We start from the raw sequence: 22,230 nt of genomic DNA on the forward strand, positions 1-22,230 counted from the left end.
TAATATTTCAGTTAATATTAAAGTACTAAACGAGCTATTAGTGTTACATTTGTTTGTTTTTTTTCCACAGGTTTGATTGGATCATCTGATCTACCTTTTCATAAAAATGCAGTAACAAATATTAATATTTGCTTGAATCTAGAAAACCATTGCAGAGTGGCAAATTTTCTTCTACATCTCAGCAGGAATCAATATGTTTGGGGCCATTTTCTTCACATTATTTGGGGAGGGCACAGTCCAGCCCTGGGCTGTCCGAATACACATCCAGTAAAACATGTCTACCATGAATCATTTCTAAAAGGCCAAAGGGATGTATATAATACACAGATACATTTCATAGATAACCTAAATGATTCCATATGGTTTGTACACTACTAATGAATACAGGATAATGCTATTTGTTTTATTATTATTATTTTAATATAACACAAAAAGACACAATGAATTTGGGCAAATGGTTTTTATTGGCAATATCTGAATTGTCAAAATGTCTAACTTTATTTTTGCCATAGATTTCTGATGAAAGAACCCACAGTGTTCTTTTTTTTTTTTTTTTTTTTTTTTTTGTCTTTTTCTTTAAGGTGAAATAAAATGTAAAAGATTTAAGTGAAGGGATTAATACATTTGTTTATCTCTGTGGAATATCAGTCATTAAAAAAAGAAAAGAAAGAAAAAAAAAACAGTTGATCACAGGGATGGAGCTCTTGAAAGTTTTCTCATGTTTTTATGCTTTACTGTGTCATTTGCACAACATGCCTTTCTTGTGTTATAACTTTGTGCACAAGCAACAACAGTTTTAAAGGGACTTGGATCTGGTTTTACAAGATTTCAACCTTTTTCATTTTTTACTGATTATGTTTACATATATATATATGTTTACAAAGTAAAATGAAATATAAAAGTATAAAAACAGTATAAACTCTGTATCTTGCATAATCTGATTTGTAAAGGTGCTACAATACATGCTTTGTCAATACCAGTGTATATCAAATAACATTGTTGCGCTCGTTTATTTTTGACATGCAAATACATTGATTCTGCATAGAATCAATTATGAAAATAAATAAATAAATAAACGAGTCACTTATTACAGCATAGCAACAGCTTATATGCACCTAACGCGGTGACAGACAATTGATCTAAGCGGCTGCTCATACAGAAAGCGTTACTGCGTCCCTCTGCGCTATTTTTCATTGTTTTTCGATGTAAACGCGCTAGAAGGACGTTTTTGCATTGTCTAGCGCAGGAGCTTTAAGAACCGCGTCTCGAGACGTTTGCGTTGTGTTCTATTCGTTGCGCTGTCTCTTGCGTTTTTAGACGCGTTGGATCTGAACGACCCCTAATGCGTCCGACGCAATGCGAGCAGAACAAACGTACAGAAACAGAAAATTACGTCTCGTCTTTTAATTCCAAATTGGTTTATCTTTCTGGTGGCAGCCTGATCTCAAGCATCCTTGGTGACTGTCTTTCGCGCTTTGATGTAGGCAGCAATGTTGTGCACGTCTGCGCATGGGCAGTCGCTTCCGTCTGCATTATAAAGATATCAGACGCGCCGCTCAGTCTCTTCAGCACCGCTTCAGTATCCCGAACACACACGCAGGTATAGTACCTCTCACAATCACAATCACCTTCATCTGCTTATTTGAGAATAAAGCCATCTAACATGTCTGTATTTATATTTGTCGATCTACTAACGATATACATATTTTCCTAAATATTTGCCTCTTGTAATGCACCTTATTGATGCTTGTTTTCGACATTGCGCTATAGATGCAAGCTAGGGAATGGGAGAACATGGCGGCAGCTGCAGGGGAAGGGATTGCACTGTTAAATCCCTAGACATAGGAATGATCTCTGTTGCCTGGAATCCGTTGATCACAAACATTGCAATGTTGCTTAGCAAATGAACACTGAAAAATAAGGTGGTTCTGAAGCTTAGGACAGGAATAATTTAAAACCCTTTTAAAAAAAAGAATGCGTCTCTGTTAGGTAACCTCAACAAGAATAATACTTCTGTTAACCTCTCCAGTTAAGCTGGGAATTAGGTTCCTAACACGACTGACAGGGTGTCTCTTTTCTTTAAAGAATGTCTTGGAATTCTAAACCTGATGAATTTCTGATCTGCCAATATGAAAAGATAGTGATGCTATAATCTTACATGTTGAGTGAGTCCATGATCTAATTTTAATTTAGCACCTAAATGGAGTGTGAATATTAGCTTGACCAGCTGCCTTTTTTTTTATTTTATTTATTTATTTATTTTATACAATATTGGATACACAGTAGCTCACAAATGTCTGCTAGTCTTTTAAATTGGTGGAATCTTTACAAAATGGAGGTCTGGGGGACAAAGATTACCAAGCATGAAGAAAGGCATGCCCGGTCTGTTAAGGCAGTTATGAGATACTTGACAGAGCTACTGTAGTAAAGAGCCTGAAAAAATTATAAACTTTGTGCTGGTATGCAGCTTTAAAACAGGAGGTGGCACTGTGGATACTGTATTTGTTAACCAAATTTATTGTCGGTGTTGCTGCTGTGTTCTTGGAATAAAATTAAAATGTAAAGACACTTAAACCCTAAAATCAGAAGTTGCTTAGCTGGTATTTACACAAGAAACTTAAGAATTTTACATAACTTCCATCCTCTTTTATCTAGGGATTCATTAGCAGGCCGTACTGTGTGATCTGCGGAAGAACTATGCGCATGTTTCAACAACCACTTTTAGAGAGACTTCCCTTTATTCCCCTGAATTAGGGTATCTTAAATTGGATGAAAATTTCCCATATCAAGTGTGGAAGGATCAGATGTGTAATTTAGTGTGTAACTGTTAAAGATTGCACATTGATTGTTGGCTTCTGTTTAAAGCTCTGCAGATCCACTGTCACTTTAAAAAAAAAAGCAATCAGCCATGGGCAAGGAGAAGCTCCATATCAACATTGTGGTTATCGGTCATGTGGACTCTGGTAAGTCCACTACAACTGGTCACCTCATCTACAAGTGTGGCGGTATTGACAAGCGAACCATTGAAAAGTTTGAGAAAGAGGCTGCAGAGGTAAGATGTAGTTGGATAACACATTGGATAAGCTAGCCAGCAATTAATAAATAATTGCCATTATATAATGACATATTAATGTCTGTGTCACCCCTAGATGGGAAAAGGCTCTTTCAAGTACGCCTGGGTGCTGGACAAGCTTAAGGCAGAGCGAGAGAGAGGAATCACTATTGACATCTCGTTGTGGAAGTTCGAGACCAGCAAGTACTACGTCACCATTATTGATGCTCCAGGACACAGGGACTTCATTAAAAACATGATTACTGGGACCTCTCAGGTAAGAAGTTTAACAAGCATACAAACAAATGTTAATTTTCTACCCTTTAAAATGTATGTAATAAATGTCTTTTACTCTGTTTACTCTGGCCCTAAAGGCTGACTGTGCCGTGCTGATTGTGGCAGCAGGTGTGGGCGAGTTTGAGGCTGGTATCTCCAAGAACGGTCAGACCAGAGAGCATGCTCTTCTAGCCTACACATTGGGTGTAAAGCAGCTGATTGTGGGTGTCAACAAGATGGATTCCACTGAACCCAGTTACAGCCAGAAGCGTTATGAGGAAATTGTGAAGGAAGTCAGCACCTACATCAAAAAGATCGGCTATAATCCTGATACAGTGGCATTTGTGCCCATCTCTGGCTGGAATGGAGATAACATGCTTGAGGCCAGTCCCAATGTAAGTATGACTAGGGTTGGGAACCGAGAACAGGTTCTTAAGAACCAGTTAATGTTTTTGAAAAAATACCATAACCATATGATTTTAGGTTCCGTTAATGGTTCCTTAACATGCCATTTCCAGTCGATGCGAACGGAACATCGTACTCTTGACAGTGTTTCCTGCAGCAGCGTTAGCTAATTCTGGAATAAGTGACTTAAATCTACATCATGAAACATACAGCACTACCAGTGCAGTCCAATTCCCAAACAAATGACTCCTAAGGCCGGTGTATACTTCTGTGTCCAACCTACACTGTAGGCTCCGCACGCATTTATAGTTCTACATTGGTGTCTGCGTCGTTCTGTGACAACACAGCCAGTGCTAGTGTATTGAGAGAAAATGCCTTAATTCCTGAAATAATTATACATTTCTTTAACATAAGCAATGTGATTCCTGGATTAAAAACGTAATAGAAATAAATATTTTGGCATACTTTGATGCTCCACGCTGAAATAATAATAATAAAAACAATTTAAAAAACATCAAATAAATCAATAACTACTTGGTTGACCAACACAAAAATGTGTCATTTTAAAGGTGCATATTGGCAATATAATCAACTCTGAACAGTTGCTTTTTAACTTGCTGACAAATTAGAAGTCTTCCGTTTTCATAACTTCTGAAAAATTATCATTGACTGTACACCATACTGTCAAACATGCATTCAAAACATTATACAGATCATAAAGGTTTTTACAAAGGAGTTTATACGTTGCTAAGAGTATCTCAGAATATAAAAACAGCAGATGCTCCTGATTTAAAACCGATCTGCAAGGATAGTGGACATTCGGTTAACCGTTCGACGTGCCACTATTCAAATACCAAAATCACTTTTTGGTCATTCTACACATGCAATTGAGGTCTTCAACTCAACCCAGACTCGACGAGTTCTGACAAACAAGGGTTTTCCTTCTAGGTTTGGATCAGGTTTTCAAATATAGGATGAGTTGGTGGTTGTTCAAACATGATTTTGTGTGTCTGCGCTGTTTTTCTATATACTGTTAACACGCGCTGGACGGCTGCAATGCTTTGACTGTTGTGCTGAATCCCACTGTTTTTTCTTTCAGCTTCTCGCGCAGGATCGCTGCATTTTTAGACACCAATTTAAAAAGAACTTAAATTTTTATAAAATGCATCTTGAAACACCTGTGTTGTATTTCATTTGTTGTGCTGCGTTCTGAAGAAGCTCAGGTTGCAAAGAAGACAGTGCAGTTACAGAAATGATCTCATCATTCTGCAACATGCTGCTGAGGGCAGTAAATGCAATAAGAATTGCATTTCTTATTTCCAAATAATTCTTCCTCAAAAGTACAGAATCCATATCGTTAAGAGGAATTGGAACCGGAATTGTTAATTTCCTTACCATTCCCATATCCATATATGACGGGGGAAATGAGTACTGTTTCCATATGTCAATATAGAGCATTACAAAATGCTTTCATAAACAATCAGATTCCATATTTATGCAAAATGACACCCCAGCAGGTCAGCTTCAGGCAATGTGGAAAAAGAGAATGATGTATTTTGTAATAGCTTCTATTTCTTTCCTTTAGATGAGTTGGTTTAAGGGTTGGAAGATTACCCGGAAAGAGGGTAATGGTTCTGGGACCACCCTTTTGGAGGCTCTAGACGCTATTCAGCCTCCAACCCGTCCAACTGACAAACCCCTCCGTCTGCCCCTTCAGGATGTCTACAAGATTGGAGGTTAGAATTTCTGCAAGCAAGCTACATACCAGATATATAAATCATAGCTAATATAGCATAATGAAATATCATTCTTTTTTACTAGGAATTGGAACTGTCCCTGTTGGCCGTGTCGAGACTGGCATTTTGAAGCCAGGTATGGTGGTGACCTTTGCCCCCGTCAACGTGACAACTGAAGTCAAGTCTGTTGAGATGCATCACGAGGCTCTCTTAGAGGCCTTTCCTGGCGACAACGTTGGCTTCAATGTTAAGAATGTTTCTGTCAAGGACATTCGTCGTGGCAACGTTGCTGGAGACAGCAAAAATGACCCACCACAGGAGGCAGCTACCTTCACTGCTCAAGTAAGCTCTTTTTCCCATTAACCATTTTCCCTGTGTCCCAATCCGGACACTATCCACCCTAAACAGTAACCGAGAAAAAAAATGTAGGGTGTCCCAAATCATAGTACGTGGAAATGAGTGTCCCAAAGTTGTCCGGATTGTCTACTACTTTTGGTAGATTTCCAAAATGTGGATCCATGAACCCTTTTTTGGCTAATCAGAATGAGCTTTATTGCCAAGTATGCTTCCACATACAAGGAATTTTTCTTGGTGACAGAAGCTTCCAGTGCCCAAACAATACAACAAGACAGAGATAATAATAATAATAAAAAAATAGAATAAAAATAAAAAGCAAATAGAAATATAAGTATATATAGAAATACACAATAAGACAAAAATATATATATAGTATGTACAAATACAAATCTGTTATATACAGTGCAAGGGAATGTAATGCAGAAGAGGTAGGATATGTTAAATAATATAATTGACTAGGCTGTGTATTGCACGTAATTATAGTATAGTTTTTACTGTTCATGAGATGGATAGCCTGAGGGAAAAAAACTATTCCTGTGCCTAACGGTTCTGATGCTCAGTGCTCTGTAGCGTCGGCCAGAAGGCAACCGGTCAAAAAGGTAGTGGGCTGGGTGAGTGGGGTCCAGAGTGATTTTACCAGCCCATTTTCCTCACTCTGGAAGTGTACAGTTCTTGAAGGGAGGGCAAGAGGCAACCAGTAATCCCACAATATTGCTTGACAGAATAGGAGTTGAACATTCGCTTCCGAACTACAATTGTCATACGCGAAAAACTACAAACATGGCAACGAGACCGATGGCACATCTCCAATTCATCATGTTTTTACAACATAAAACAACATTAAACGTTATGTAAGTTTGTTTGAACACTGTGAAAAGAAACTACTTTATTCTCGCTGTCGGATGAAGATTCATCGGCTCATTAAATTGTGAACGATCAAGCGGCTCCATTTACAGTGATCAGAAAACTGTATGAGATCCTCATCTTACCATCATGCATTCTTTGATGGCCATCTACTGTATTTGTACTGCTTATTCTGGGTGCTCTTATGAGTTCTTAGAGCTTCTTTCTGGAAAATAATCTTTAACAAAAATTGTCAGCACCATATCGGTTAAAAAAGGGGTTATCACAAACAGAAAATGAACCAAATTAACAAAATTGTCTGTTCTCATTTTATTTTTGTCTCACTATAGCACAGTGGAGGTCAGATTCTCTTTCAAGGGACTGTTGTAATGATATAAACAGTATGTGACACTGTCAAAAGAAAAAAAATAAACAAATAAAGTGACAAGATTACAGGGACAAGATTGGAGGACAGTTCAACACCACCGAATCAAGAAGCATATGGCAGGGAATTAATATCATCACGGACTTCAAAGAGAATAAAAACTCCGCCGTGAACACCACTGCCTCACTCCCAGATGAGCTTAATACTTTTTATGCTCGTTTCGAGCGTAACAACACCGCCCTCGTGGAGAGAGGTCCCACGGCCGGAGCTACAGAGGTTAGTTCACTCTCTGTCTCTTTAGCGGATGTAACCCGATTCTTCTGACGGGTGAATATCCGTAAAGCCACGGGTCCAGACGGCATTCCGGGCTGCGTCATCAGAGTGTGTGCGAACCAACTGGCTGGTGTTTTACGGACATTTTCAACCTTTCCCTCTCCTTTTCTGTGGTCCCCACATGCTTTAAAACGTCCACCATTGTGCCTATACCAAAGCAATCCAAAATCACTTGCTTAAATGACTGGCGTCCTGTTGCTCTGACCCCCATCATCAGCAAATGCTTTGAGAGGCTAATCAGAGATTACATTTGCTCTGTGCTGCCTGCCTCACTGGACTCACTGCAGTTTGCTTACCACAACAACCGCTCCACTGATGATATCATTGCATCTACACTACACACTGCTCTCTCCCACCTGGAAAAAAGGAACACATATACACTACCGGTCAAAAGTTTTGAAACACTCATTCTTTAATATAACTTTTTTTTCTTCACATTTTAGAATAATAGTAAAGTCATCAAAACTATGGAATAACATAAATGGAACTATGAGAATTATGTTGTGACTAAACTAAATCCAAAATAGATCAAAACTGTGTTATATTTTAGCATCTTCAAAGTAGTCACCCTTTGCCTAGAATTTGCAGACATGTACTCATGTACATCACCCTGGGATGCTTTTTAAACAGTACTGAAGGAGTTCCCATCTATGTTGGGCACTTATTGGCTGCTTTTCTTTATTATTTGGTCCAAGCCATCAATTTCAAAAACGTTTTTTTTTTTTATTATTACATTTTAGTTTTATAATGAAATAAATTAATATGTTGGCACAATTATATTTTTGTCTACAAAATTAATTTCAAACATTTAAGCATACGCCTTCAGATCAAAAGATTTTTAAGATCATGAGAAACATTTCAGTCAAGTGTTTCAAAACTTTTGACCGGTAGTGTATGAGAATGCCATTTGTAGACTACAGCTCAGTATGCAACACCATAGTGCCCTCCAAGCTTGATGTGAAACTCCAGGCTCTGGGCTTAAACAGCTCGCTGTGCAGCTGGATCCTGGACTTCCTGTAAAGCAGACGCCAGGTGGTTAGAATGGGCAGCAACATCTCCTCATCACTGACCCTCAACACTGGAGCCCCGCAGGGCTGTGTTCTCAGCCCACTCCTGTATTCCCTGTACACACATGACTGTGTGACAACACATAGCTCCAGTGCCATCATTAAGTTTGCTGATGATAGGACAGTAGTAGATCTGATCACTGACAATGATGAAACTGCCTACAGAGAGGAGGTGCAAACTCTGACACGCTGGTGTCAGGAGCACAACCTCTCCCTCAACGTCAGTAAGACCAAGGAGCTTGTGGTGGACTTCAGGAGAAAAGACAGAGAACACAGCCCCATCACCATCAATGGAGCACCGGTGGAGAGAGTTAGCAGCTTCAAGTTCCTCTGTGTCCACATCACTGAGGAACTCACATGGTCCGTCCAAACTGAGGCCTTTGTGAAGAAGGGTCACCAGCACCTCTTCTTCCTGAGACGGCTGAGGAAGTTTGGAATGAACCACCACATCCTCACACGGTTCTACAACAGCACTGTAGAGAGCATCCTGACTGGCTGCATCACTGCCTGGTATGGCAACAGCTCTGCCCTCAAACGCAAAGCCCTGCAAAGGGTGGTGCGAACTGCCAGACACATCATCGGAGGTGAGCTTCCCTCCCTCCAAGACATCTATACCAGGCAGTGTGTGAAAAAAGCTCAGAGGATCATCAGAGACTCCAGCCACCCGAGCCATGGGCTGCTCTCACTGCTACCATCAGGCAGGCGGTATCGCAGCATCAGGACCCGCACCAGCCGACTTCATGACAGCTTCTTCCCCCAAGCACTCAGACTTTTGAACTCTTGATCGCTCACGATACATATATCAGCACCACTGATATCAGCACCGCCTCAGACTGGACTCACATTTTATATTTCTCTTAATAGCACACTGGCAACTGACTATCAACAGACAGCTGAATGTCAACACAACACTACATACAGTGTATTTTTATTGTATACAATCTTCTTATTTTGCGTTATACTGTATATTGTATATTATTAAGTGTATATTGTGTTGTGTAACAAGATGTGTAAACTGTTATGTGTAAATCAGATGTTTATTGTAATTGTCATACTATATATAATCGATATACTATGTTGCTTGGAACTGCACCCAAGACTTTCACCCACTGTTGCACTTGTGTATATGGTTGAGTGACAATAAAGGGATTTGATTTGATTTTGATTTGATCCAGCACAATATTATTCCTGTATTCTGTTTTTCCAACTTGGTATAACATTTAAGTTAAGTATATAATACAAGATCTTAATTACTTTAGTTTATGATGAATCATAAGATCACATCTTGAACTTTAAATATAACTGTTATCCTTGTTATATTTAATCTGCAACACACTGTGAACATCACACATTGAAAAGAGACAACGATAGGAAAAGAGGTGAGTTTGGTTTGCATTAAATACATGCATGAAAATATCAAAACATTAGCGGCTTTCCACACGAAACATCCCACGACAGATATTCAATTACGTGCTGTTTCTTCTCCAATATGCTAGGAAGCATATGAAGTGTAATTCTAAAATGAAAAATGAAATGAGGAACATGCATCTCATGAAAACTGTAACAGGATGATTGACAGGCTGATGTACGGTGAAAGGATACATGTAACAATGCGAAGGGTCTTTGAATTCAAGACACGATTTTATGGCATGATAGTATGTCCCAAAACTCTATTTTGCTACACACTAAAGAGTAGACACTTTTCCATCACAAAAAGAGTGCACACTTTATGAGCACAGTATAAGTAGGTGAATTGGGACGCAGCATTGTATTCTCACGTCTTTGTTTATCCGGAAAAACGGAGTAGTCATTAAATGGTTAAATCTTTCCCATCAGGTTATCATCTTGAACCATCCAGGGCAGATCAGTGCTGGCTATGCCCCTGTGCTGGATTGCCATACCGCGCACATTGCTTGCAAGTTTGCCGAGCTGAAAGAGAAAATCGACCGTCGCTCTGGGAAGAAGCTTGAGGACAACCCCAAGAGCCTCAAGTCAGGAGACGCGGCCATTGTCGACATGATCCCTGGGAAGCCCATGTGTGTGGAGAGCTTTTCAGAGTATCCTCCTCTGGGTAAGTGCTATCCCAGCATTCCATTCAAGCAGCAACATAATGGTTTGGTGGATATGAGAAAAGAAAACTAGCAGTAGATATGTAAAATCCATTCCAAGCAATCCAGATGTTGCTTGTACAACAAGAAATGCAGCTGATTGCCATTTTTTGGAATAAAATTAATTGCAGTCAATAAAGTAAGATGCAACAAGACATTGCTCATTTTGAAGGGAAAGTTCACCCCAAAATGAAAACTAATTTATTTGTCATTTATTTATGAACGAACAACCAAAGTCACAACCTTATTCTTACAGCTGTAACCATAGTGACAGTGACAAAAATAAATATCAAAGATGGCGGCGTCCATAACACCAGCATGTCTTATCACAACTGATGCAGCGTTATTAAATAAACAAGTCCAATCGAGGTGTGAGTTCATGCATCAAAATTCAAAATTAACCAACAATGGCTTTCAATGATTTTTAACCAAGTGCAGCTTTTGTTGCTCGGCTTGTGCCCATGACCAGACGGTAGAAAACAGCGGCTAAATCTTAGGATGACAAGTAGCTAATATCTCCATCTCCGTGAATTATGTGACAGACAACTAGTTGTCCAATACGGTTCCGTTCACACAGCACCAGGTTTGCAGAGAATGCAGTTGTGAAACCTGAAAATTTGTGGGTGTCAGTTCGGTTATAGAATGCGGTTGTCACTCTCGTAAATAACTGAACTGTGTGTGAACATAACCGTATTAAGCACTCAAAACAGGACTGACAACCGTATTTTGCTTCTGTGTGAACGTGGCCATGTTGTTCCAAACCTATATGGCTTTTTTTTCTGTGGAACATGAAAGGAGATTTTAGGCAAAATGTAACTTTCATTACATGGAGAAAAAGAAGATACAATGAATGTGAATAGTGACTGAGGCTAAGATTGTAACATTCTGCCCAACATCTCCTGTTGTGGTCCATGGAAGAAAGAAGGTCATACAGGTTTGGAACCATGTTGTACCACTTATCCAAGCAGCTTCATCAGTTGTAGGATGATGGGAATTACAAAAGAAACTGGTTGGTTCAAAACAATACTTTTTGGTTTGCAGGTCGTTTTGCTGTGCGTGACATGCGTCAGACGGTTGCAGTGGGTGTGATTAAGGGAGTGGAGAAGAAGGCCCCGACGAGCGGAAAAATCACCAAATCCGCTCAGAAAGCCCAGAAGGTCAAATGAATGTTGTGTTTGACTGCCAACTCCAGAAAATGGTATGGAAAAGCAGAAGTCATCCAACTCTTCTATCCCATTGGTTACTTAGGTTCCATAGTCAGAGACTGCGTAATAGTTCCAATGCATCGCAAAAGTATCAGAAGGAAAAAAATACTAACAAAGCAGTCCTTTAGAAAACTTCAGTCCTTTTGTTAACTCTTAAGTCTTACATTCATACTATGTAACTTATTCAGTAGTGGTTTTTAATAGTTGTGCCCTTCTCTTTGATGATGGCTGTGATTTTAAAATCTTGGGAGCTCTGACTTCTGCTCTGGAGCGCAGTTTTAGCCTGGGTCTTACAACATTGTCTTGCATTGTTTTGGTGCTTGTTTGGATACTGAACACTTGGTGTATTTTTTTTTTTTTTCACTGGTGGTAAACTACTTAAGATACACTATTTAGTAGACTTTGTGAACCTGTATGTTTAGCTTTGCAAAACAATGAAAACCAAAAATGAAGCTTTCTAAATTAGCCCATGTCTGGGACTTTGGCGCACTGACAGCTTTATGTTTAGCACTTTGACTGGCGTAGGCTAACCCTGCACAAGCACTTGATGAATTTAATTGGCATTAGCTACTGCACCTTATTATAAAACATTAAAAGCTTTCATGTCATATTAAAGATGTCTCAACCATAATTCTGGTGTTTGTTTTCATTTAATTGTCGAACATGACCCTACACCAGACAGGCAGTGGTAGTTACCTATAAAAGCTTTATGAATCTGTTGAACATATAGTTATAAGTATTTAAAAATTTGCAGCACCTCATGAGTTTGAACTTTAAATAATGTTATGAAAAAACACTGAGTTCATGCATATAATAAACTGTCTAAACTGTTTAGCTTCGACCCTAAAAATATTTCTTCTTGGTTCAAAGACAAATCATACCTTCTTCAGCCACAAGATGTCACAAGAAATCAGTTAAATAAAATTGGACTGTCTCTTTATTACTATTACCAGTTGTAAACTTGTAATAAATTAATATTATTACACTCAAAAAGATATGTTTAGCCTATTTAAGATTTACGCATTTTAATTTCATTACAAAATTCCATCAAATTGACGATGTAATTGAATCTTATGTAATGTTTAACAAAATTCCATTAATAAAATGTAAAATGATGAGGGTTTTTAATTGTATTCTATTAAAGATGACTCAATTTGATGAACATATAAAATTTAAATGCATAAACCTTAAATATATATATATATATATATATATATATATATATATATATATATATATATATATATATACATACATACATACACACACACACACACACACATAGGCAGCCAAAAGTTTGGAATAATGTACAGATTTTGCTGTTTCAGAAGGAAATTGGTACTATAATTCACCAAAGTGGCATTCAACTGATCACAAAGTATAGTTAGGACATTACTGACATAAAAAACAAACAGCACCATCACTATTTGAAAAAAGTAATTTTTGATTAAATCTAGACAGGCCCCATTTCCAGCAGCCATCACTCCAACACCTTATCCTTGAGTAATCATGCTAAATTGCTAATTTGGTACTAGAAAATCACTTGCCATTATATCAAACACAGTTGAAAGCTATTTGGTTCATTAAATGAAGCTTAACATTGTCTTTGTGTTTGTTTTTGAGTTGCCACAGTATGCAATAGACTGGCATGTCTTAAGGTCAATATTAGGTCTAAAAAAGAAACAGCTTTCTCTAGAAACCTATCAGTCAATCATTGTTTTGAGGAATGAAGGCTATACAATGCTTGAATTTGCCCAGATTTCATACAAAGGTGTACACTACAGTCTTCAAAGAGAAAGGACAACTGGCTCTAACAAGGACAGAAAGAGATGTGGAAGGCCAGATGTACAACTAAACAAGAGGATAAGTACATCAGAGTCTCTAGTTTGAGAAATAGACACCACACATGTCCTCAGCCGACAGCTTCATTGAATTCTACCCGCTCAACACCAGTTTCATGTACAACAGTAAAGAGAAGACTCGGGTACAGGCCAAGAATTGCAAAGAAAAAGCCACTTTTGAAACCGAAAAACAAAAAGAAAAGGTTAGAGTGGGCAAAGAAACAGACATTGGACAACAAATAATTGGAAAAGAGTGTTATGGATCTTAACCCCATTGAGTTTTGTGGGATCAGCTAGACTGTAAGGTGCGTGAGAAGTGCCCGACAAGACAACCGCATCTATGGCAAGTGCTACAGGAAGCGTGGGGTGAAATGTGTCCTGAGTATCTGGACAAACTGACAGCTATGCCAAGGATCTGCAAAGCTGTCATTACTGCACGTGAAGGATTTTTTGATGAGAACTCTTTGAAGTAGTTTAAGAAGTTCTGAACATTTCAAATTGTAATAGTAATTTTTCATGTTATTAATGTCCTGATTATACATTGTGATCAGCTGAATGCCATTTTGGTGAATAAAAGTACCAATTTCTTTCCATAAGAGCAAAATCTGTACATTATTCCAAACTTTTGGCCACCGGTGTGTGTGTGTATATTTTTTTAAGATTACTAAGTGCTGCAAAGGTATTATTCATTATTCATGTAAACTAATGTATTTAACTAATGTTAACGAATACAACCTTATTGTAAAGTGTTACCCATTTTTTTCCATTAACAAACACTTCATAACACATTCCACGAAAACGCCAATATAAATACAGTAGGATTGCTGACACATATAACGTCGTGTAAATATACGTCACAACACGAGGAAGTGAGAAAGTACGTATCAAAACGTACAGCTGTAGAGCCATACAATCCTGGTGTCATACTTCTGTGTAACCAAAACTTTAACACACAACTGTCATCATGAGCAGCCTCAGAAGACCCAGCAAAGTCCGCGCACAAAGCCCTGACCAGCCCAGAGCCAAAGGCAACAGAAAGAGTAAAGAGCAGAGAGATACTAGTGACAGACAACCTCCGGTGTGCGCCAACAGCAAGAGCGATGAAAAACCCGCATCAAAACGGCAGAGTAACAAGCAGAGAGATCTTTCCAACCGTGACAGAGAATCCGAATCTCAGGAGAGCAAGTCTGAAGAACAACGCGCAATATCTAGAAGAACGCATAAATCTGCTCACAATAACGTTGAGAGTATTCGCGAAGCGCAAGCATCCAAGAATGACACAAGGGAAACAGGAGACACAAATCGACAGAGTAAAAAGCAGAACGATCCTCAGAACTGTGAAAGTGAAGACAAACCTCAGAAGACCACGAAGAGCAAGTGCGATAAAAACCCCGCGCCAAAACGAGCGAGCAACAACCGGCAGAGTAAAAAGCAGCGAGATCCTTCCAGTCGAGGCACAGATTACGAATCTCCGGAGGGCTCCAAAAGCAAATCTGAAGAAAAATACGTAGCTGAATCCCCAAGAACGCACAGAACTGTTCCTAATAATGCACATCGTACTGACGAGGCGCAAATTTCCCAGAATGACAGACAGGTCGCCCCTCCAGCGGTTTGCGCGGGCAAATTTGAAGGCAAAGAGAAAAGCGCGCAAAATCCCGGCGCGCTTGACACTGACGCTGGACAGACGCGTGCGGCCGAAATATCTACAATGAGGATGCGAAGCGTTGAAGACAACATAGGAAAAGTTCTCCGTGCCACTATTGAAAAATTAAAGATCAAAACATCCGAGCGGTCTAAAGCGTCCAGCTGTGTTAATGATATCACGGATGCAGTCATTGCACATCTGAAACAAAATATGTCTTGGTGTGAATATATTGAGTGCTTAAGATCAGGAAGCTATTATGAAAACCTTAAAGTAAGTGATGATATTCTCGACCTAAAGATTCAAGAGATCAATTGGTCCAATTTATTATTGAAATTGTCTAAATATCAACTTACAGTGTGTAACAGGTGTAATTAATTATTTTGACACCAAGCAATCTGTGAGTAATAAGGATGCATTTATATATATACACACACTGATCAGCCACAACATTAAAACCACTTACAGGTGAAGTGAATAACATTTATTATCTTGTTACAATGGCACCCGTCAAAGGGTGGGATATATTAGGCAGCAAGTGAACAGTCAGTTCTTGAATTTCATGTGTTGGAAGCAGGAAAAATGGACAAGTGTAAGGATCTGAGCAACTTGGACAAGGGCCAAATTGTGATGGCTAGAAAACTGGGTCAGAGCATCTCCAAAACGGCAGGTCTTGTGGGGTGTTCCCGGTATGCAGTGGTTAGTACCTAACAAAAGTGGTTCAAGGAAGGACAAACGGTGAACCGGCAACAGGGTCATCGGTGCCCAAGGCTCATTGATGCGCATGAGGAGCAAAGGCTAGCCCGTCTGGTCCGATCCCACAAAAGAGCTACTGTAGCACAAATTGCCGAAAAACTTAATGCTGGCCATGATAGAAAGGTGTCAGAACACACAGTGAATCGCAGCTTCCTGCGTATGGGGCTGCTTAGCCGCACACCGGTCAGAATGCCCATGCTGACCCCTTTTCACCATCAAAAGCACCTACAATGGGTACGTGAGCATCAGAACTGGACCATGGAGCAATGGAAGAGTCTGATTAATCACATTTTCTTTTAGATCATGTGGACGGCTGGGTGCGTGTGCATCGTTTACCTTGGGAAGAGATGGCAGCAGGATGCACTATGGGAAGGAGACAGGCCGCTGGAGGCAATGTGATGCTCTGGGCAATGTTCTGCTGGGAAACTGTGGGTCCTGGCATTCATGTGGATGTTACTTTGACACGTACCACCTACCTAAAGGTTGTTGCAGACCACGTACACCCCTTCATGGCAACAGTATTCCCTGATGGCAGTGGCCTCTTTCAGCAGGATAATGCGCCCTCCCACACTGCAAAAATTGTTCAGGAATGGTTTGAGGAACATGACAAAGAGTTCAAGATGTTGACTTGGCCTCCAAATTCCCCAGATCTCAATCCGATTGAACATCTATGGGATGTGCTGGACCAACAAGTCCGATCCATGGAGGCCCCACCTAGCAACTTACAGGACTTAAAGGATCTGCTGCTAACGTCTTGGTGCCAGATACCACAGATCACCATCAGAGGTCTTGTGGAGTCCATGCCTCAACGGGCCAGAGCTGTTCTGGCGGCATGAGGGGACCTACATGATATTAGGCAGGTGGTTTTAATGTTGTGGCTGATTGGTGTATACAGTATATATACACACCAATCAGCCACAACATTAAAACCACCTGCCTAATATTGTGTAGGTCCCCCTCGTGCCACCAAAACAGCGCCAATCCGCATCTCAGTATAGCATTCTGAGATGCTACTCTTCTCACCACAATTGTACAGAGTGGTTATCTGAGTTATCTTAGACTTTGTCAGTTCGAACCAGTCTGGCCATTCTCTGTTGACCTCTCTCATCAACAAAGTGTTTCCATCCGCAGAACTGCCACTCACTGGATGTTTTTTTGTTTTTAGCACCATTTGGAGTAAATTCTAGAGACTGTTGTGTGTGAAAATCCCAGGAGATCAGTAGTGACAGAAATACTCAAACCAGCCCATCTGGCACCTACAATCATCCATGCAATTATCTAATCAGCCAATCGTGTGGCAGCAGTGCAGTGCATAAAATCATGCATATTCAGGTCAGGAGCTTCAGTTAATATTCACAACAACCATCAGAATGGGGAAAATTTTTATCTCAGTGATTTGGACCGTGTCATGATTGTTGGTGCCAGACGGGTTGGTGCTGTTTTGGTGGCACGAGGGGGACCTACACAATATTAGGTAGGTGGTTTTAATGTTGTGGCTGATCGGTGTATATACACACAGTACACAGCATAAATGAGTACACACCCTCTCAACAAAGACATACTTCTATGTCTAAATGATTACTATTACAATTCATGCAAAGATGACAAAATTGAAATGTATTAAACATATACTTAATAACAAAATTGAAAGATATGTAATCAATTTCTGTAAAATAATTTAATTAGGAAGCTTTGCATAAAGGGATGCAAAAATTAGTACACCCTTGAATAAAGTCAAATAGTGTGCAATATTTAAGTACCTAGAAAGTCTTCCATATTGAAATACTGCTCTGACCCTTCTTGACATCAAGTGTACAAGTTCATGAGGTCACATCTATCCTGTTCCACTCCTAGAGGATGACCTCCTTGAGTACTCTGATGTTTAATGGGGAGTGATGCTCAACTTGCACCCCACAGGTGCTCAAATAGGGTTGAGGTTGGGTGACATACCATCCCACAGGAATGCATCAGTGGCTTTGGAATAATGTTTAGGGTCATTGTCATGGTAAAAAATTGCCCGACAGCCCAGGGTGGAATCTTCTCTTTTAAGATTTTGCAGAACATATATGAATTCATGATGCCATTGATGAAGTACAATTCCCCCACACCATCAACACTCATAAATTCCCATTTAAGAACTTTACCACCACTGTACTCCTGTGTGATGCCCTGGATTCCATCAGATCCAAAAAATAATAATAATAAATGAATTTTAGATTATAAATCATAGATTCTCAAAGGTCTGCACCTTTATCAGTATGGGCCTTAGCAAAGGCTATACAAGCTTTTTTTATGCTTTGGCTTCAGCAGTGCCTTCCTGCATGGATGACAACCATGCATTCCACTTCTTTGAAGAGTGTGTCTTACTGTGTGAGATGAAACAATTACTCCAGTTTGGCTTCCCACATCTTTTGCCAGGTCTGAGGCACATGCTTGGCAATTCTTAGCAAAAATCGCTCCTCATGAGGTGAAAGCTTACAGCGACTTGTTTGAACATTTCAGGAATCTTGTCACAAGACCATCCTTTTTAATTTCTGTCACTTTTGCTACTCTGTTTGGACTCAATAACAATGATTTGCTAATACACTTGTATCATTGTTGTGAAATTAAATCATTTTCTTCATTTACTTGACAATTCTCTCCCATGTGGTCCATTTGTTGTCAGCACTGAGTCTGAGTGTGATTCAATGGGATAAGTAAAACTTTTACACTTTAACCAGGTATGTTTACATGAGTGTGATGGTTCAAAAGAATAATCTCCTTATCAATGTCCCTCAACTAGCACCAGAAAACATTTTAAGTTTTATATTATAACTTTCAGGAGGGTGTACTCATTTTTGCAACATGGCCTTTTATAATTTTGATAAGAAAGTCATTTTTCTTGTTTAGTATTGGCACGTTTCATTAGTATCTTGTTGCTTAAACATTACATTATACATGAACACCAAATATGTCTTAATTGTAAAGAGAAAGAGCTGAATTTGTTAGGTTTCAGAGGGGGTATACTCATTTATGTAGTGTACTGTATATACACTCACCGACCACTTTATTAGGTACACTTGTACACCTACTTATTCATGCGATTATCTAATCAGCCAATTACACAGATCACATTTTTTTCCCATTCTGATGGTTGATGTGAACATTAACTGAAGCTCCTGACCCGTATCTACTTGATTTTATACACTGCACTGCTACCACATGATTGGCTGATTAGATAATCGCATAAGTAGATGTACAGATGTACCTAATAAAGTGGTCTGTGAGTGTATATTTCGAGTGCAGAATGTTTAGAGGTAAAAATATAAACAAATTATATTCCTTTAAAGGCTAAACAGATTGTTATGGGGTTTTATCATTAGAATACATTGCAAAGTTGTACCCATCTCATAAAGGGGGTTAGTCTACACCCACCCAATTCCAGCATTTGCTCTGTTAAATTTATGTATTAACCTTATAACACTTTAGATCTGTGAACCTGACGAATTTGATGTGATGCTGACTATTCCGGTGGAGAGGGTGGATATTCAGAACTTCAGTGATAATGGAGCATTTTACAGTGTTGCACTGAAACGAAGTCCAAATAAACATCCACTGAACAAATTTCTAAATGAAGACAAGACAATACGGGCCAGTGAAATGCTTAGTGAATTCAGAGATGCTGTTAAGGATGCTTTGGAGAGACTTTCATGCAAGTATAAACTAGCTTTTTATTTTCATTAGTTTTACATTGCACTGATTCTTGAATACATGGACGAAACATGCTACAGAAGTGCAAATATAAAGGTTTATGTACCAAGGAATTATTTTTGAATTAATCTGTTAAACATGTTCTGCTTTCATTTTCTGACAAAATGTGTTCTGGCTACTAATTCGACCTACTTAAAATGGGATTTTAAAGTGATTTACAAGTGGGTTTTTTGTTTTTTTTGTTTGTTTTTTTCATACTGTAGATAAAATTGTGGTAGAGCGCAAGAAGGCAAGATGCCCTGCAGTGACATTGCAGGTAACAGAAAATGGAAAGACAATTTCCATCGACTTTGTTCTTGGGCTTAAGGTCCACAGTTCAAGCTGGCCACCCTTTACAAAAGATGGTTTCAAGGTAGAAAACTGGCTTGGTACAAAGGAGAAAGCTGATCTGAAACGTCAACCATTCTACCTGGTGCCTAAATATGAGGGAAAAGGAAATGCAGAGCATGATGGAGTTGTGGCAAAGGGTATACTGTGTATATTATTATCAGTAATCTAATCATGTTTGATATAGGATAGAAATACCAAAAAGCTTATTTGGCAAATGTTCTCTACACAGATGCCTGGCGAATCTCTTTTTCACATGTTGAGAAAGACATCCTGAAAAGGCATGGCCATTCCAAGACATGCTGTGAGGCCAGAGGACAGAAATGTTGCAGGTAATGCTCCATTGATATACACTGTATAACAACCTGTGGCACACCTTTGGTGCTGTTCTTCCAAATGCATGCAAAACACCCTTTTTTCCAGCACAGCTGTCTATAAAGGTGCTTCATTGCTTGCATCAGTCAAATGTCAGTCAAATACTGGTCTACAAGTTCAGTATCATTTCAAAAAGCCAAGATGCACATAAGCTTCTAAAGCACCTCTCGTGACTTTTCTGACAGAAAATGAATGCAATTTTTGCTTTAAGAATAAAATAAGTTACATTTTTGTGCACTTTAACAGGAAGGAGTGTCTAAAGCTTCTGAAGTATCTTCTTGGACAACTCAAAAAGAAGCACCCAAAAGAGATGTCCAACTTCTGCTCCTACCATGCAAAGACCACCCTGCTCCATGCTTGTGCTGAAAGGGTAGAGGACAGTGAGTGGGCTTCTAATCAGCTGGCCGACTGCTTCCATCAGCTTTTGGAAGACTTTATTGAACACCTTAGAAAACGAGATCTCCCTAATTTTTTCGTCCCATCCCATAACCTCATACATCCATCCTATCTGAATAAGAGCAGCTGTGATTTTCTAGCACAGCAAATTGAAATTCAACGAAACAACAACTTTCCAATATTCTGTTGAGTTCACATTTTCTAATTATATTGAAGTATGTTCTGTCCCCCTCTTTCATCTTCATTGTTAATTTGAGAAATTATACTATGCAAGACTGTATGATAGACATTGTACATTTGAGGTTATTTTTAAGAATGGTTTCCTGTCAAATACTCATCTTCTGATTCTTTTACTCTAATATCACATTCCATTTGTTAATCTATTTTAATTACTTGTTTACTTGCATCAATATAGATATTTTACACTTCTATTTATTTTGTACTACTAAATGCTTTATTGCAGTTGTAATGAGCAAAATTCTTTGCAAAGGGTAATGATTAAGCATCATTAATTTCTCATGGTTTATCAGGGTGTATTATCATTAGGTTGGCTGAGGAGTTGCTGCTATGGTAAATTGTAAATTCTTGGTTTCATGCATGCTATAATGTGGTGTTCACAGTTTGTGTGTTTTGGAACATCTCTGACAGCACTAGATTTTCCCCTGGGAGTTCTCATAATAAAGAAAGCTTTGGATCACCACAGTTTGTTTTGTAAATTTGACTTAGAGAAAGTTGTTTTTTTTAAACAACAATTATCTTTTAAAATACAATTCAGTAAATATATTTCAAGCAGTTTTACTGGTTTTATTAGATATGTGTTTAACTGAACAAGATTAAGGTACATAATCTACAGTTAGGAGCATGAGCCTCACATCAGCCACAATTTGGATGTGTAAAAATGATACAACTGGAAAAAATTAAATAAATAAAAAAATCTCCCATTAAAGGAATACATCCTGTGTGCATATAAAATGATTCAGAAAGATAAAACAAGTTAAATAAGAGTTGTTTACAAGAACTTCACTGGCCTCTCTACAAAATAGAGGATACAAATTTTAAAAGCTAATAAATTAAACTCCAGGCATTGATCTGAAAAATAAAATAAAATATCAGTACTACTTCCTATGGCATGACACAATGTCTTAACATCAGAAATTTGGTTTGGAACAATGTAAAGATTTTGGTAGAATCGTGGCTGAAAATATTTTATTTTCCATATCGTTACCTAAAAATCGGTTGACATTTCCTTTGTTGCTGTAATAGGAAAGCAGGAGGTGGATGAAACAAATTAATATTACCTTTCAAGAGATCAGAAGCGCCGGTCCGAGCCCCCTCTAAAACCACCACCTCGGCCTCTAGGCGCAAACATTTCTTTC

The 22,230-nt window shown here is 38.9% G+C and overlaps 2 protein-coding genes across 2 annotated transcripts; both read left to right on the forward strand.

Moving 5' to 3' along the window:
• The first annotated feature begins 1,144 nt into the window (after window positions 1–1,144).
• LOC127414347 (elongation factor 1-alpha, somatic form) lies at window positions 1,145–12,398 on the forward strand. The gene is made up of 8 exons (XM_051652309.1): window positions 1,145–1,600; window positions 2,866–3,052; window positions 3,150–3,329; window positions 3,427–3,723; window positions 5,319–5,469; window positions 5,555–5,811; window positions 10,291–10,525; window positions 11,604–12,398. The coding sequence occupies exons 2-8, from the start codon at window positions 2,909–2,911 to the stop codon at window positions 11,726–11,728; spliced, it is 1,389 nt and encodes a 462-aa protein (XP_051508269.1). The 5' UTR covers window positions 1,145–1,600; window positions 2,866–2,908; the 3' UTR covers window positions 11,729–12,398.
• Window positions 12,399–14,369: 1,971 nt separating this feature from the next.
• On the forward strand, window positions 14,370–22,184 carry LOC127414345 (cyclic GMP-AMP synthase-like). The gene is made up of 5 exons (XM_051652306.1): window positions 14,370–15,523; window positions 19,475–19,697; window positions 19,960–20,223; window positions 20,316–20,415; window positions 20,705–22,184. The coding sequence occupies exons 1-5, from the start codon at window positions 14,573–14,575 to the stop codon at window positions 21,042–21,044; spliced, it is 1,878 nt and encodes a 625-aa protein (XP_051508266.1). The 5' UTR covers window positions 14,370–14,572; the 3' UTR covers window positions 21,045–22,184.
• The last annotated feature ends 46 nt before the right edge of the window (window positions 22,185–22,230 follow it).

This window comes from Myxocyprinus asiaticus, chromosome 23 (assembly GCF_019703515.2).
Source record: "Myxocyprinus asiaticus isolate MX2 ecotype Aquarium Trade chromosome 23, UBuf_Myxa_2, whole genome shotgun sequence".
Taxonomy (NCBI): domain Eukaryota; kingdom Metazoa; phylum Chordata; class Actinopteri; order Cypriniformes; family Catostomidae; genus Myxocyprinus; species Myxocyprinus asiaticus.